The sequence below is a fragment of the Bos mutus genome, chromosome X, assembly GCF_027580195.1.
Source record: "Bos mutus isolate GX-2022 chromosome X, NWIPB_WYAK_1.1, whole genome shotgun sequence".
Lineage (NCBI taxonomy): Eukaryota > Metazoa > Chordata > Mammalia > Artiodactyla > Bovidae > Bos > Bos mutus.
Window position 1 is genome coordinate 93,935,071 of NC_091646.1, and position 15,343 is coordinate 93,950,413.

Consider the following 15,343-nt stretch of genomic DNA (forward strand, 5'->3'; position numbering starts at 1 on the left):
GAAGCTAGGTCTTCCCTTTATTATGTTAGGATGCTTGAAGGCAATAACCATGTGTTTCTCGTTCTAGTATTCCCCACTGTGTCTGAGATGGGTCCTCATATATGGTAGGTAATCAGTGAATGATTGGTTTGAATCAAAACTCATTGAACTACAGCAGACCCTTTCACCTGATGAATCATTACCCTCCCTGGTTTGGGAGTTTGTCTAATTTATGAGGGATTAAGCCATGGGAAACATCATTGCGGACATCCAAGACTCTACCAGCACTCTCAGCATGCTTTATATATGCTTGCAAAGATATTCAAAACTTTGGTGTATTTTTCAAGCTTGCTATAAATAACTGCACTATGAATAGTTATGAGTTGCATACCAGAAACTAAAGTGGTACTCAGTGGTTTTTATCAAAGTGACTTCTGTTTTCACCTCTTATTCTCTCAACAGACAGGCTGATCACACCAAGACAAGGTCATTGTGCCTCTAACAGAGCACCACATCTGGGAACTGAGGGGCATAAAGTACTTGGCCTTGGAGTTTAAATACTCACTGAGCTCCATGGATGGCGAGACCAATGAAGAAGATCACAAAGAGATGGTGTGTGTACCAAAACACTTCAAAATAAGACCTCCGGATGGTTTTGGTGGAGGATGTGATAATTAATATCAGGCACAGTGTAATGACGACTCCAGTGATGCCTGCCAACCGAGTCACAGCCACATACAGGCCTCCTTCAGGATTCTGTAAAATACACAGACACAGACACAAACACACACACATTATTTGTATGCTCTCAGATGCAGGACTCCCTATCTATACAGTGTCCAATGAATAGGGCAATAGGTATGTTCTTTCCCTCTTTAGATAATCCTAACCATCCCTCAACAGGGTGGTATAGACTTTGAATTGTTGTTGTTTAATCTCTCAGCTGTGGCTGACTCTCTTGTGACTCCATTGACTGTAGCCCACTAAGCTCCTCTGTCCATGGAATTCTCCAGACAAGAATACTGGAGTGGGTTGCCATTTCCTTCTCCAGGGGATCTTCCTGACCCAGGGATCGAACCCACGTCTCCTGCACTGTCAGGAGGATTCTTTACCGCTGAGCCATCAGGGAAGCCCATATAGAATTAGAATGGATAGTTCCAAATTAAAAGTCTTACATGGTTGAAGTGTCATAGGAAATATCAACTGATATACAGAAGTAGTTCTCAGTATCAGAAAAAAAGGACATTTGTCAACTCTATGTCTTAAAAGGGTCAGAAGCTCTTTTCCCACTTTGATTTGGAAAGTGTCATAATGCTTAGCTTGTAAAAATATTCTGGGCATATGCCACATCTTAAGCTATGTTCCTCCAAAGCAGATCCTGAGATGCGGATTCATGGGTAAGTGATTTTGAAAGAATGTGCTCCTGAAGAAACTGGTAAGAGAATGGTTAACAGGACAGGAAAGAGGAACATGTCAAATCAAATAAGAGGGTGGTGGTGTTCAGTGGCTTAGTCATGTCCCATGGACTGCAGACCACCAGGCTCCTCTGTCTTCCACTATCTCCCGGAGTTTGCTCAAATTCATGTCCATTGAGTCGGTGATGCTATATAACCATCTCATCCTCTGCTGCCTCCTTTTCCTTTGCCTTGAATCTTTCCCTGCATCAGGGTCCTTTCCGAGAGGGTGATCTTGGGCCAAATCTTAAGCCTGATGCTGCAGGGAAACTGCAGAGGGTCAAACACACCTCAGTGTTTAGCCTGACTAGAGGCAAAGAAGCTGGGTTTTTGTGGCCCGAACCCATCAGTTATTGGTTAAGATCAGCTCAGCAAGATAGCTATCTAGGCCCTTTCAGATCTTGGAGCTGGTGGGCAAAGGGCCTCAGTAGCCCCAGTAGCCCCTTCCTCTGAGGAAGAAACACAAATACAGACAATTGAAAATGAAAGCACACAGAAGGGCGGGGGAGCACAGACATCAGAAGAGTGATCTGGGCCCAGCACTGCAGTGCCAGCTCGCTGGATATGTTCGCAGTGCCACCTCTATGTATCATTGTATACATAAAAGAAAAGTCATCCAAGACATCAGAGAAAAGAATTCCTATTTTATTTGATGCTGTTTAATTCTGTCCCTAAATAGATCATGTTTTTTAATATCAGCCTGAGGATAATGATTTCTGCAAAATTAAAGGACTTTTTTGGTAATCTAACAGACAAGAAAATGTGTTTAGAATTCAGTGTACAGTGAGTGATTTGATTCAGCTATCCTACCCAACCACTGGGCACATGAAGATGATTTTGACCTTCTCCCCTCTGAGTGTAGAAGGCTCTAGCAACTACTGGAAAGGAAGAAATCCTTGCCTATGGATTGCCCATATGGCTGCTGCTGGAGCAATTAGCAGACAGAGGCCACCTCTCAGATGTTGTAAGCAAGGAAGAGGAAAAGCATTGCTGATGGGTGTCAGCTGGTGGCTGACCTGGTATTAACACCTCAGCCAGAAGCTTCCCTATTTCACATAAACAGTTTCATAGAACACCAACATCAAACAAGGTCATTCTGTGACCTTGTCATTCAAGACCAGTCAAGACAAACACATGCAAGACTGCTGCTTCTTAGCCTATTACAGACTTAGCCCCATTCTTCTGCCTCCTAAAAAAAAAAATTATTAAGATACCTAATGCTGGAACTATCCCCAATTCTGGACTGAATCTGACCCAGAGCAAATGCTTGTTTTCTGAAACCCCTCCCAAATCATCTGACACAAATCCCACAACAAGCCTTTCTCAACATCCTCCTGAGAAACCCCAGATTTCCTCAGAGTGTGAGGTTTCTTTGCTGCAGTAAGTAATAAACCCAAGTTTGTTTGACTAGACGATGTTCCTGGCTTTCTTTGACTGCTGGGCCTTGTCAAGGATAAGCCTGAGTTGCTCCAGGCTTCGTGTATACTTGTTCTTACAGGTGAGTTTAAGAAACTGGAAAACATCTCGTGACCTTCCACATTTAGCATCAGGAGTATGGGAGGCATTTTTTTCTGTGCCCACATTCTTAGAACCTACAGACCCGGCCCTCTGATATAGTTAGTCTACTTTTGTCATTGTTGCTGTTCTGATCAAGTAAAACTGTTCACTCACTGAAATCGAATCCTCAGTTTTAATAGTCTAGAGAACATCTGAATTAGGAAATTAGAGGCTTACCTTGATTCTCTGTCGAACAAAATTGAGGTAAGTTTCATTAGGCTTATCTCCAATGTCAGAGAGTGCTATTGAATAAGGATCAGAATTGTTGACTCGGGCATTCACACACCACTCCACATTAAATAGATGTGCAATGGTATGAATTGCTAAAGAGAGCAGAGAAGAGAAACAAAGAGGGTGAGTGGTGTACATAATTTTATTTGGAGCTGAGTTTCTGGCTACAGTCCCTGTGTGTGTGTGTGTGTGTGTCTGTGTGGTGCTCAGTCCCTCAATCATGTCTGACTCATTGTGATCCCATGGACTGTAGCCTGCCAGGCTTCTCTGTCCAAGGAATTTTCCAGGAAGAATACTGGAGTGGGTTGCCATTTCCTGACTCTATAATAAAGTAGTGGAGATTTGATAAGGATCCCTTCTTACACTAACACCACTTTCTTAATAATTATAATAATAAAACAAAATATTTAACACATATAAATACATGAATACTATGATATATACATATATAAAAATAATAAAAATAAAACGTTTAGCTTATAATGTCTATCTTAGATTCTCAATTTATGGGCTATGGTCCTTGTAGGGTTACTGCAAGAAATCCATGAATCTATATGTTCAACCAAGTATTTTTTTTTAAAAATGAATGAACAAAACTCTTATATGTGAACTAACAAACAATTTTCACATTAAAAAGTGTGGAAAAGGGAGAGTGCACTGGGATTTTATCAGAAGAGCCTTAGGGAATAACGTTTTAAGACTTGAAGGAATAAATCCTAATGTTGGGATGGCAGAAAGAGTGTTGAATATTTTTCTAACAGAACTCGTTCAAAAAAATACCTCAACCTACCTGCAAAGGCTGATCTCTTATTTTAAAAGTATCTTAGAGGGAAAACTCTGGTTCCAAGTTTTCTTTGCAATCTCAAATATCTGAATGAACTTACCAGTGTGAAGTGCAATCATCCATGCCACCATTTTATGAAAGGTGAGGTTCCTGTCCAGTTGTCTCCGAATTCTTGTTGAGCAGCACTTTGGATTAAAGGGAAAAACAGTAATTGTTAACAAGAAAATTTTCTCTGTGCCAGATATTAGACACATATTTTCTCATATAATTATTACAACCAATTCTCTAAAAAACAAACAAACAAACAAAAAAAACCAAACCTATATCATCCTACCCATTTGACAGATAAGAAAACTGAGGCTCAGATAGGTCAAACAGCCAATGAGTAGCATGGTTGGCTTAAGCAATGTTTTAGGTTCTCATACTATTAACATAAAAAGCCTCGCATGGAATTCATTGCTTAATTGTATAAAATATGAATTTGGACAGAAAGCATCTAACTACATAGCTTCTAGTTCAGATTAATTTATTCAATAAAGAGAGGATATAGAAATTCTATAAGGACAGGGATGCCCTCAAAAGATCTGAAGGTCCAGTGGGGACACAGACAAATGAACAGTTCTACAAGTGAATAGTTTTAGAATAGCACCCTTCCAGGAAATACACACTATGAGAGGTAGAAAAGTGTCCACCTGCACATGTTGATAGAGACAACAAAACAAGGGAAATCATTAAAGCAATCACAGCAAAAATAATAATAGCCAAGGGTATTTACAAAGAGCTTGTGCGGAAGTGTTTTACATGCATTGACTCATTTCATTCTTACATTAATTCTATGTGGGAGGTACCATTATTATCACCATATGATAGGCATAGAGAGGTTACCTTCCCCTAGGTTTCATAGTTAATAAGTGACAGAGTTGGCTGGTGTCTAAACCCCAGTTCCCTGATGCTAGAGATATCAACAATCTGATATTTCATACCTTTTATGATTACCTTGGCATTACAATGGAATTATGGCCAATTGGTTAGTGTAGTTTTCTTATGAACATATGTTAGAGGCTGTGGGTTTCAATGCTTCAATCTGGATTCAGGTCATCGCCCAAAATAGAGAAAAATTCTGCTTTTTGGTTGAATCAGAACCTTGTTTTCCTGAAAAGGGGTCAAGTGCTCGCTCTGGCTGCTTTGTTTCCAAGGGTAGATGTACTGGCATATAGATTCAGAAAACTTTTAAGGAGACCAAAGCAAAAAAACCCCAAAACAAAACAAAAAACTTAGGTATTATAAATAACTGGTTCTAAACATGTTTACGGAGAAGGCAATGGCATCCCACTCCAGTACTCTTGCCTGGAAAATCCCATGGATGGAGGAGCCTGGTGGGCTGCAGTCCATGGGGTCGCAAAGAGTCGGACACGACTGAGCGACTTCACTTTCACTTTTCACTTTCATGCATTGGAGAAGGAAATGGCAACCCACTCCAGTATTCTTGCCTGGAGAATCCCAGGGCCAGAGGAACCTGTTGGGCTGCCGTCTATGGGGTCGCACAGAGTCGGACACAACTGATGCGACTTAGCAGCAGCAGCAGCAGCAGCAGCAGCAAACATGTTTAATTTCAATACAGGGGTATTAAATATTTGACTTACTTATTTTTAATAAAATATTCTGGTTTTACAGAAAAAATAGAATTATATGGAAAATTGTGCTTACTCCACTATCTTGGAGTTAGTTACATTTAGGGAGGTCAGGCTGTTTGGATCATGAAAGCAGATTCCTGAAACTGCAGAAATACTAGTAAGGAAGACGCATGATTCCAGAAAAAGGGAAAAAAACAATTAGGCTTTGTTGAGTGCCTTCTATGAGACAGGTAGCTTATCCATAATCACTACACCATTTAATATAACCAGATAAATATTACTATTTCAGAAAAAGGGAAAAAAACAATTAGGCTTTGTTGAGTGCCTTCTATGAGATAGGCAGCTTATCCATAATCACTACACCATTTAATATAACCAGATAAATATTACTATTTTCATTTTACAGATAACAAAACTGAAGCTTCCCAGATGGCTCAGTGGTAAAAAAAAAAAAAAAAAAAAAAAACTTCCTGCCAAGCAGGAGACCTGGCTTTGATCCCAGGGTAGGGAAGATCCCCTGGAGAAGGGAATGGGAACCCACTCCAGTATTCTTGCCTGGAGAATCCCCATGGACAGAGGAGCCTGGTGGGCTATAGTCCATGGGGTTGTAAGAGTCAGACACGACTTAGTGACTAAACCACCACCATATACATTTTATTAAAAGGAAAACCAGAGACTTGTAGTCACTAATGGGTTAGTAAAATGGGGTCCTACTAGGGCACCAATCCCTCATTTTTTTCCTAGCCACCCTCTATAATGTGGTCAGGAATGGCAAACACATCCAAAGAGAAGCCATATATCATGATTATACCAGGCTTCCAGATACAATTTCCTCATTGTTTCCTGACAAGGAGGGGTGGTGGTGAGATGGTTGGTTGGGAAGGGAGGGCTTTGATGCCTGTGACTGCCCAGGGCTTTATTCTTCCTCGCTACCATGCAGATACCATTTTTATGCTTTTGAGTCACTTGTGAATTACCACCAGCCACCTACTAATGACCCAAGCTTCCATCATGCACCATAGCTTCTTCACTGAATGACCAGTGACTTCTTTTTTTTAGAAAAATATTTATCTATTTGGCTGTGCTGGGTCTTAGTTGTGGCATGAGGGATCCTCAGTAGAGGCATGCAGGATCTACTTGCCTAACTAGGGATTGAATCCTGGGCCCCTGTTTTGGGAGCATGGAGCCTTAGCTACAGGACCATCAGGGAACTTCCACTCCATTGACTTATAACGGGGAGGCCCTCTGTTACTGTCAGCTAGAGCCTTGCTCAATCTCAATAAGCTAACATTCAAGTGCTAGGGAGATTACTGAGTCACCTTGGCAGATTTCTACACTTGATTCAAACTGCAAGCGTAAAAAAATTTTAAAAAGTTAAGAAACAGAACTACAAAGAAGTGCATATGTAATGGAGCGTAACATAAGCTTCTGTAACATGAGTGTTACGGAAACTTTAAAGTTCTATTTTATGTTCACCTGGTCTCACCACAAATGCCATAAATGAATCTGAATTAGATATCTATATGCAATTTGAGAGAAATTGCAAAGCCAGCCTTGACTCTACAGAACTCAGGCAAAGAAGCTGACAGAAACCTGGAAGCATTAGAATGTGCGATAAATATGAAGATCACCACTGGATTCATATAGCACTGTCTATAATTTTAAAATCCATGTTTATCTTCTATCCCTTCCATAAAACTCTAAGCTCTCTGAGCTCATGGCTCATCCATGTCTTATCCTCTACTCACTGTGTGTCCCCGTGCCTAGCACATAGTTAGCACTCAACAAATATTTGTTCAGTGACAACTCACTAGTTGACAGACTTAGTCAATTAATACAATTTTAGAATATCATTCATATCTGTTCTTACATTCACATTATTTCATTTGCTTTTTAGCTAAAAACAACAAAGAGAAAAAAACAACAATGACTATGAGACAGGAAGTCTAAGAGCCTTGCCCTGGATCACATGTTGGATAGAGGGCTACGTTGAGAGCTTCTGACTCTCAGGCTATATAAGGTTATAGAAAAGAGCTCACTCTCTCACGTTTCTGTTTCTTTCTGATCTTCAGACTAGAACTTCCATCCAAGCTGAGGTTGTTAAGGTTTCTTTAGGGACGTCTGTCTGCTGAATCCCACTGTTCCCCATTTCCCTCAACAGAGCAGGCTCAGAGTGTTTATCCCTATCTTCCCTGGGAAAGGCCAACCCTGGGGTTTTCTTTCTCCAGCTAACCAGAAGGATTATAAAACCAGCTCTAAAGGAGTAAGACCATTGGACACTGAAGTTCTGTGACTGTTTAGTTTTCATAAAGACCAACTAATAAATCCTTGAATCTATGACATCCTTGCCACTTCTAGGTTAGGTTATTAAGCCTGCCCAAACATTCATATATTTGATGGACTTCCTAAGGCTATAACAGCACCACAAGAGTTTTGAGTTTAGGTGGCAAGTGGGAAAATGAACAGGCTCTGGGGGCACAAACACCTGGGTTGGAACCTCAACACTCTCACTGAATTTCATCCCCACCTCACTGGCCTGACATGCAGATTTCATGGAGGTAATTTTATGAAGACTCAGTAAGTGGCAGCTGTTACCATTTCCAGTGAGTCACAGTATGTCCATTCATTTTAATCCTAATCAAAAAAGAAGGTTCTTTGCCAAGTTCACATTTCAGGTTGGGAAATCTGGAAGGAAGACACACCCCATCTATAAAAGAATGTGACTTGCTCCTCATTTTTGAAAAATGCATTCTTTGATGTACAGGTCTCTCTCGTTAGAGAGCTGAACTTCTTTGCAATTTGAAGAACAGCCTCATTTCACCCTTGTCTTTAGAGACCCTCATTAGAATCTTCACTCCCTTAAGGTCACAGGAACCCTAAAAGTGGCCATTACAACATGTGCTGATCATAGTCACGAAATGGCAGTGCAATCTGAGCCTGTGGAGTAACAAGGATTTCTTAACAGGCTGTCCTGGTGAAAACACTGCCTGTTTCTCAGGGTTTACTTCCTCTAAATAGAAACTATTTGAACAGGAGGTATTGGGAGAGAATAAAACAGCTACAGTCCCTGAACTTCATTTAGAAAATGTCCAGATGTTGTACTTTACAGGTCGCCCTTCAAGAAAACTTTTCAATTGCCATATGATCCAGCAAATCCACTCCTTGGCATATATCCAGACAAAACTATAATTCAAAAAGATATGTACCCCTATGTTCACAGCAGCATTTGTTTACAGTAGCTGAGACATGGAAACAACCTAAATAAATGTTCATCAGCAGATGAATGCATAAAGAAGATGTGGTACACATATACAATGAAATATTATTCAGCCATAAAAAGAACGAAATGCAGCACCTAGATGCACCTAGATGCACCTAGAGATCATCATCCTAAGTGAAAGAAGTCAGAAAGAGAAAGAAAAACCCCATATATGTGGAATCTAAAATATGACACAAATGAAGCTATCTACAAACAGAAATGGAATTGCAGAAACAGAGAACAGACATGCAGTTGCCAAAAGGGAGGAGTGTTGGGGAGGGATGGAGTTCGGTACTAGCAGACGTAAATCATTACATTTAGAATGGATGAACAACAAGGTCCTACTGTAGAGAGCAGGGAACTATAGTCAGTGTCCTGTGATAAACTAGAATGGAAGAGAATATAAAGGAGAATGTATATATATGTATAACTTGGTCACTTTGGTATACAGTGTAGATTAACACAACACTGTAAATCAATTATAGTTCAATAAAAAAGAAAACTTTTCCATCAAATGGAGTTCTACCTCTGTGGTTTCTTAGGTTGAGAAGATTATTTTAGAAATCCTTGTGATCAATGTGTTAGTTATGGCTTGTTAACCCTATATTTGTAAATCAAGTGTTGTATTGTTCTTAAAAAAAAAAATCTCCTTAGGATCAATGTGAATTTAGTAAGACTAAGGAAAAGCGAGGTAGAGTTCAAGGCAAGTTCTAATTGTTATTGACAGTTTAGATCACTTTCCTTCCCCCACAGAGTCACTGATTATCAATTAAGATTAACACCTAAGCTATACATTTCAGATCCAAGTTTACTAGCAAAGCTCCAACTTGACCTCAGGTATCTACCATTTAAAATCCTTCACTCTCATCAAAGTAGATTGCTTGCTTCTCTCCACTATAAATGACTTCTATTTAATAGGTAATTTTTTAAAAAGCTATTTAATATAAAAGGAACATTTTATTAAAAGGAAAAACAGAGGCTGCATGCGTGCTAAGTCATGTCCAACTCTTTGCAACCCCATGAACTGTAGCTCACCAGGCTCCTCTGTCCGTGGGATTTTCCAGGCAAGAATACTGGAGTGGGTTGCCATTTCCTAATCCAGAGAATCTTCCTGACTCAGGGATTGAACCTGGGTCTCCTGCATTGCAGGCAGGTTCTTTACCACTGAGCCAGCAGGGAAGCCCCCAAACAGAGGCAACTAGTCACTAATGAGCAGTGGAATGGGTCCTCCCAGGCATCAGTCCCTAAGTTTGGAAGAGCTACCCTCTGTGGTGTGGTCAGGAATGGCCAACACTGCCAAAGAGAAGCCATAAGTCATGATCACACAGGACTTTCAATATGATTTCTTCACCATTTCCTGTGCTTTATATCTTCTACAGGCTTATTTTTATCCTTTATGCCCATATCTGATGCCACCTTCTCTAAGAATTCTTTTTTCATCCCCTGCACCACCTGATACAATTTCCTTTGCCTTTGCTTGATTCCCTGTAGCTCCTTCTTTGTAACATTTTGTGGGACCCATCACATTTTGCTTTGTATAATATTTGATTATGTGTGTAGATTCCAAGTTCCTTGCTTCTCATCTTTGTATAACAATAAGAAATTTGTATACCATTTTACAGATTACAAAAGTCCTTCCTACATAATCTTTTTCTTCCAGCATAGTATATTAGGGGTTCAGTAGACTGTTGAAGCGAGGGTGAAGGAGCCTGGGGCATTTAGAAAGCTCTGAACTCCTCAATTCCATGGACCAAACACCTGTCACATTCATTGCATAGTGACTCATGGCTCATTGTTCCCATCTTCTTGGGATATTATCCACCAAAGAGATTTTCTCTGACTTAAACATTTTTAAAAACATGACACTATGAGATTAATCCCCAAATTTCACATCAGTCTCATTAATTTCTATATGTATACATATATATATATATGTCATATTATGTATATCTGTGTGTGTGTACATGTACTTTTTTGCTATTGTGGAGGTATAGGTAGATTGGTTGTTTTGTTTTTTGGGGGGGTTTGTTTTGTTTTCAATGTCTGTTCCAGGTTAAAAGGTTGTCTCAGGGAGCTCCATCGACAGATAATATAAAAATAAACTAGAGAATCAAGCATGGCTTTCTTGTATAATGAATATTATACAGTGGTTGGAATTCTCATAAACCCTTGGTTTGCTTTTCCTATAAAAGGGCGTTGAGCTTGATGGCCTTCGAAATTTTGAGGAACTCAAACTTTGTAAACGTTGGTTCTTACCGCACTGGAACCCCTGAGGAAGGAGAGCAGATTTCGACAGACAGGCAGCAGAATCAGCATGCAGTTGAAATTCAGGCAGGCTGCAGGGGCTCTGGCCAGGGCCAGCGCTGACTGGAAAGGGCAGGATGAAAAGCAGGTGACTCCTGTGAGCCCAGAACACCCCCCCATCTCACTCCGGCCCCCCAACCCCCAGGCTTCCCAGCAAACATGAGGACCACACTCCAGAGACATCAAGTTATCTGGGAACGAAGGTTCTTCAGAGCCAAGGATTTATTTTTAAGGTCTCGCTCCCCACCCCAACATTTTTATTATGAACATTTTCAAACACAAAGAGAATCTGAAATAATTTCACAATGAATACCTGTTTATTCATTTCCCAGATTCTACCTTTTACATTTTATGAAGCTTGCTTTAGCACATGTCCATTAATCTATCCATTCATCTGCCTACCTCTGTATCCATCAGTGCATCTTATTTTTGATGCATTTCCAAGTTGCAGACATCAGTTCACTTCCTCCTAAATACTTTGGTATGCATATCATTAATTAGAGTTCAGTATAGAAACTGGGGCTTTGTAAAGAAGATTTTCTTAGCACTTAGACTAACCTCAACAGTAACTAAGTAGGTATGGTGTAATGCTTTGGCATTAAAACTGTTCCTTGTAATGCCTAAAGAAACTGCATATATGCAATTAAATAGGGGGGAGGAAAATGCAAAAGGAAATCATCCTTTTAAGCATCAACCTGAATAAATTAACAACAATTATAATAACATAGTATAATTATATGCTATAATATTTATGCATATGATGCATAATACATATTATAATTAGTATCATTAAGTAATCAATTTGTGGTTTCAGCATGATGTAACAAATGACATCCTCTGAGGCAGCCCTAATTGTAATTATTTTGTTTATGAAGAAGAACTCTGGCAGTTCAAGGAAACTGAGAATGCTAATGGACCCAAGGAAACACAGGGGCCTTTGCTCCGCCAGTCTAGTCAACGGATGTGACCTTTGGGCAAGTTCCTCAAAGGCTCCATATGTAGGGAGAGGCTTATTTCCTGAAGATTATTTCATAACATGTCACTAGGGCTTTTCATGAAAAAGGTAGTAGGAATCAGATGATTTAGAGAATACAGGAAGTCCCACTTGTGCTACCTGTGTCACCCTGGATGGATCTCTTCAACCTGGCCATCTATTCCAGAGTGAGTATTAGATTTCTCCTTTAAGCTAAACAGGTGCACAGTAGTTCTTGGGAGGGGAAGGTTGCTGCTGGGACCTTCTGCCACCCTTTTGTTTGTCCCACACTGGAAGACCTAAAGACTCTTGCTCAGGGGGTTGCAATGGAGGGACTGAGGCCAATGGTGCTGTTGGGTTGGTCAGAATATTTCTTTAAAATGTTAAGAGGAATAGGAACAAGAATCTCTGATTAGACATGGGAGCCAGTCAATACCATGGGAAATGGAACTTATACTTACCCCAAGAAGTTTTCGAGTGTAAAAGAACTTATCTGGGATATCATAAACCCGGTAGTACCAGACAAAGAGGAAGACGTTCATTCCCAGCCATACCAGCTGCACAAATAGAAATGGTTGCGTAAAGTTTTCAAGTTTCAACAGGCAGATTTCACACCAGGTTGGAGTCAGACCAGGGTCAAGACCTCCCCATGGACAGCTCTCAATAAAGGTGGTTACAAAGCTGGGTGGAACCAGCTTCGAACCAGCTCTTTCCTGCAAAGGTGTCTCTGCACTTTGGTAGTAACCTTTCCACTCTGTCTTGTCCCCTGTGATTGTTCTATTACTTGGCCACTATGCCGTTATTATCTGTCTATCTCTTCTTGTTTCTCCTTCTCTTAGGTTGATAGATGATAGCAAGTGACTTGAAGGGAAAGGAATCTGTTACTATGCTGTCTCTCACATCAGGAAGACTCTGTGTTTGATTCTCAATTCTCACAGGTGGAAGATCTCCCTCCATCACACAGCATCTTGCCCCAGTTAGTGGCAAGTCTTTAATTCTACTTGATGAATTTTGCTTCAAGTGAGCATCAATGAGGGGATGACTGCATGCTAAGTTGCTTCAGTCGTATCTGACTTTTTGTGACCCTATGGACCGTAGCCTGCCAGGCTCTTCTGTCCATGTGATTCTCCAGGCAAGAGTACTGGAGTGGGTTGCTATGTCCTCGTCCAGGAGATCTTCCTAGCCCAGGGAATGAACCTGCATCTCTTGTGTCTCCTTCATTGGCAGGCAGGTTCTTTTCCAATAGAGCCACTTGGGAAGCCCAAGGGGATGAGAGGCATGGGATTTATTATTATTATTATTAAAAGGAGATTCTTCTAGACTGTGAGTGTTGATTTCATCTCAAGCACTGACTGCATCCAACAATGACTCTGCCCGGTGCTCCACCTTCAGGTCCCCAGTGGCTATCTTTTCTTAACTGAGCTTTCAGTTTATTTAATGTCCTTCAATGCTGGAAAATAGTCTCTCTTTACAAAGAAGAAGGTGCTAAAGCCACTTCTCCATTTCCTAACTTTGTCATGTTTACTCTTGATTTCCAAGCTGTGTCTTCACTTTCAAGTATATGAATGCATAATTTAGATGGAGGTCATTTCCCTGGGAAAACTGTGGTAAGGGCTAAAAGTATAATTTGAACTTAGTTTCTATAGGAGTCATCTGTTCTTAAAACAGAAATGAGAAATCAACTTAAGAGCTTTGAGTCCTCAGAACAATTCTGTATTTCGTTAGTGTTAATTTGGATTTTTTTAATGAAAAAAATATTGTGGCTTTTATTTTATTTGTGCCACTTGTTTCTACCTCTCCAGCTAAAAAAGTCATATTTACTTAATGACAATTCTTTCAAAAATTTCATTCATAGGTGTCCTTTTAAAAAATCTGGATAATACTTTCATTGGCTACTGGAAAAGCTACTTATAAATCATATTTCTATCTTCCCAACCATCTGTGATTGCTTTGCTGAGACCACCACCTTAAAATAATAGTTAATACGTGTTATGTTAAAAACTAAAGAAATCAACATGTCTATTAGAAAAATCGCCATATCTTTACTTAAAAGTTGTTTCTCATGATAGATTATATTAATTTATATATAACTATGTGTAATATATATCATACATACATTATACACATACATCTAGATAGTTTACTTCAATTCCTTTTCCTTGACTTAGAAAAAAAAAAAACTTCATAAATAACTAAAGTTTACCTCAGAAGAAAGAAGATACTTCTTAAAAAGAGAAAATTGAGAAATTCAATTATTTTTGGTGTAATTACTGAAAATACAGGCCAATTTCCCGTACATCAGCCAATCTTGTATTTGTTATTTGGAAAACTGTATAAAGTTTCAATTGCCCATTTTTAGGTGGTATAAGTACATAAAAAATAGAAAAACTTGCTTCTAAGTAAACATTGTAACCAATTCATATTCAGGGATCGTCATCATGAAATGTCTTCTACTCCCACTGTGAAATGCTGGCTAATTTAGTACTTCTAAAAAATCCCAGAAATAAACTAGGCAAAGTGAGCCCCTAGATACATTCCTTCCATGAGTAAATCTGGAAGAATGGACTCATTCTATATCCATCAGATGGATGCATGTTCACATAAATAAGTTTCAACACAATTTCTCAAAAGAATGAAATAAAGCTTTGCTCTATTTTCATTTTCAAGAGAACATAGACAAGTTAGAGAATTTGTAATTTCTTTCTTATTGGTACTTACAATGACAAAGATGGAGATGCCCTCATTCACAACCCAGTTCCCCATGGTAGCAGAGGTTCAATGCCTTGAGTTTGCCTTTCTTCTCTGCTATGCTTCTTCTTCCCATGAGGAAATGAAAACAGCAGCCTTGGGGCAATCTGTTTCCTTTTCTATTATCAGAAATTAGCTAATCATTGGTCAACTGAAAAGCTTGTTTCCATAACAAATTTAAATTTTTAAACCACAAAAAAAAAAAGACAGAAAAAAAGTCTACAATGATCCAATCACAATTAAACGTAGTGAGAAATGAAACTAATTTCTACAACTTAAAGACAAATAACAGTGTAATTCATAGTGAATTACACAGTGAATTAATTTTTGGACTGACTGGTTAGCAAATGGCAATTTTTAAAAAGTCACCCAACTAGCCATGACTTCGTGTTAGGTTAAAAAAAAAAAATTAGATAGATG

At 39.4% G+C, this 15,343-nt stretch overlaps 1 protein-coding gene across 1 annotated transcript in view; it reads right to left on the reverse strand.

The window, feature by feature from the left end:
- Nucleotides 1-15,051, reverse strand: part of CYBB (cytochrome b-245 beta chain) — a 34,015-nt gene extending 18,964 nt beyond the window's left edge. Inside the window, exons 1-6 of the mRNA XM_005889418.3 lie at nucleotides 14,894-15,051; nucleotides 12,637-12,732; nucleotides 11,155-11,265; nucleotides 4,106-4,190; nucleotides 3,168-3,313; nucleotides 545-735 (exon numbers count right to left, since the gene is read on the reverse strand). Coding sequence (XP_005889480.1) covers nucleotides 545-735; nucleotides 3,168-3,313; nucleotides 4,106-4,190; nucleotides 11,155-11,265; nucleotides 12,637-12,732; nucleotides 14,894-14,938 — 674 coding nt within the window. The 5' untranslated portion in view covers nucleotides 14,939-15,051. The remainder of the gene's footprint in view (nucleotides 1-544; nucleotides 736-3,167; nucleotides 3,314-4,105; nucleotides 4,191-11,154; nucleotides 11,266-12,636; nucleotides 12,733-14,893) is intronic.
- Between the last annotated feature and the right edge of the window lie 292 nt (nucleotides 15,052-15,343).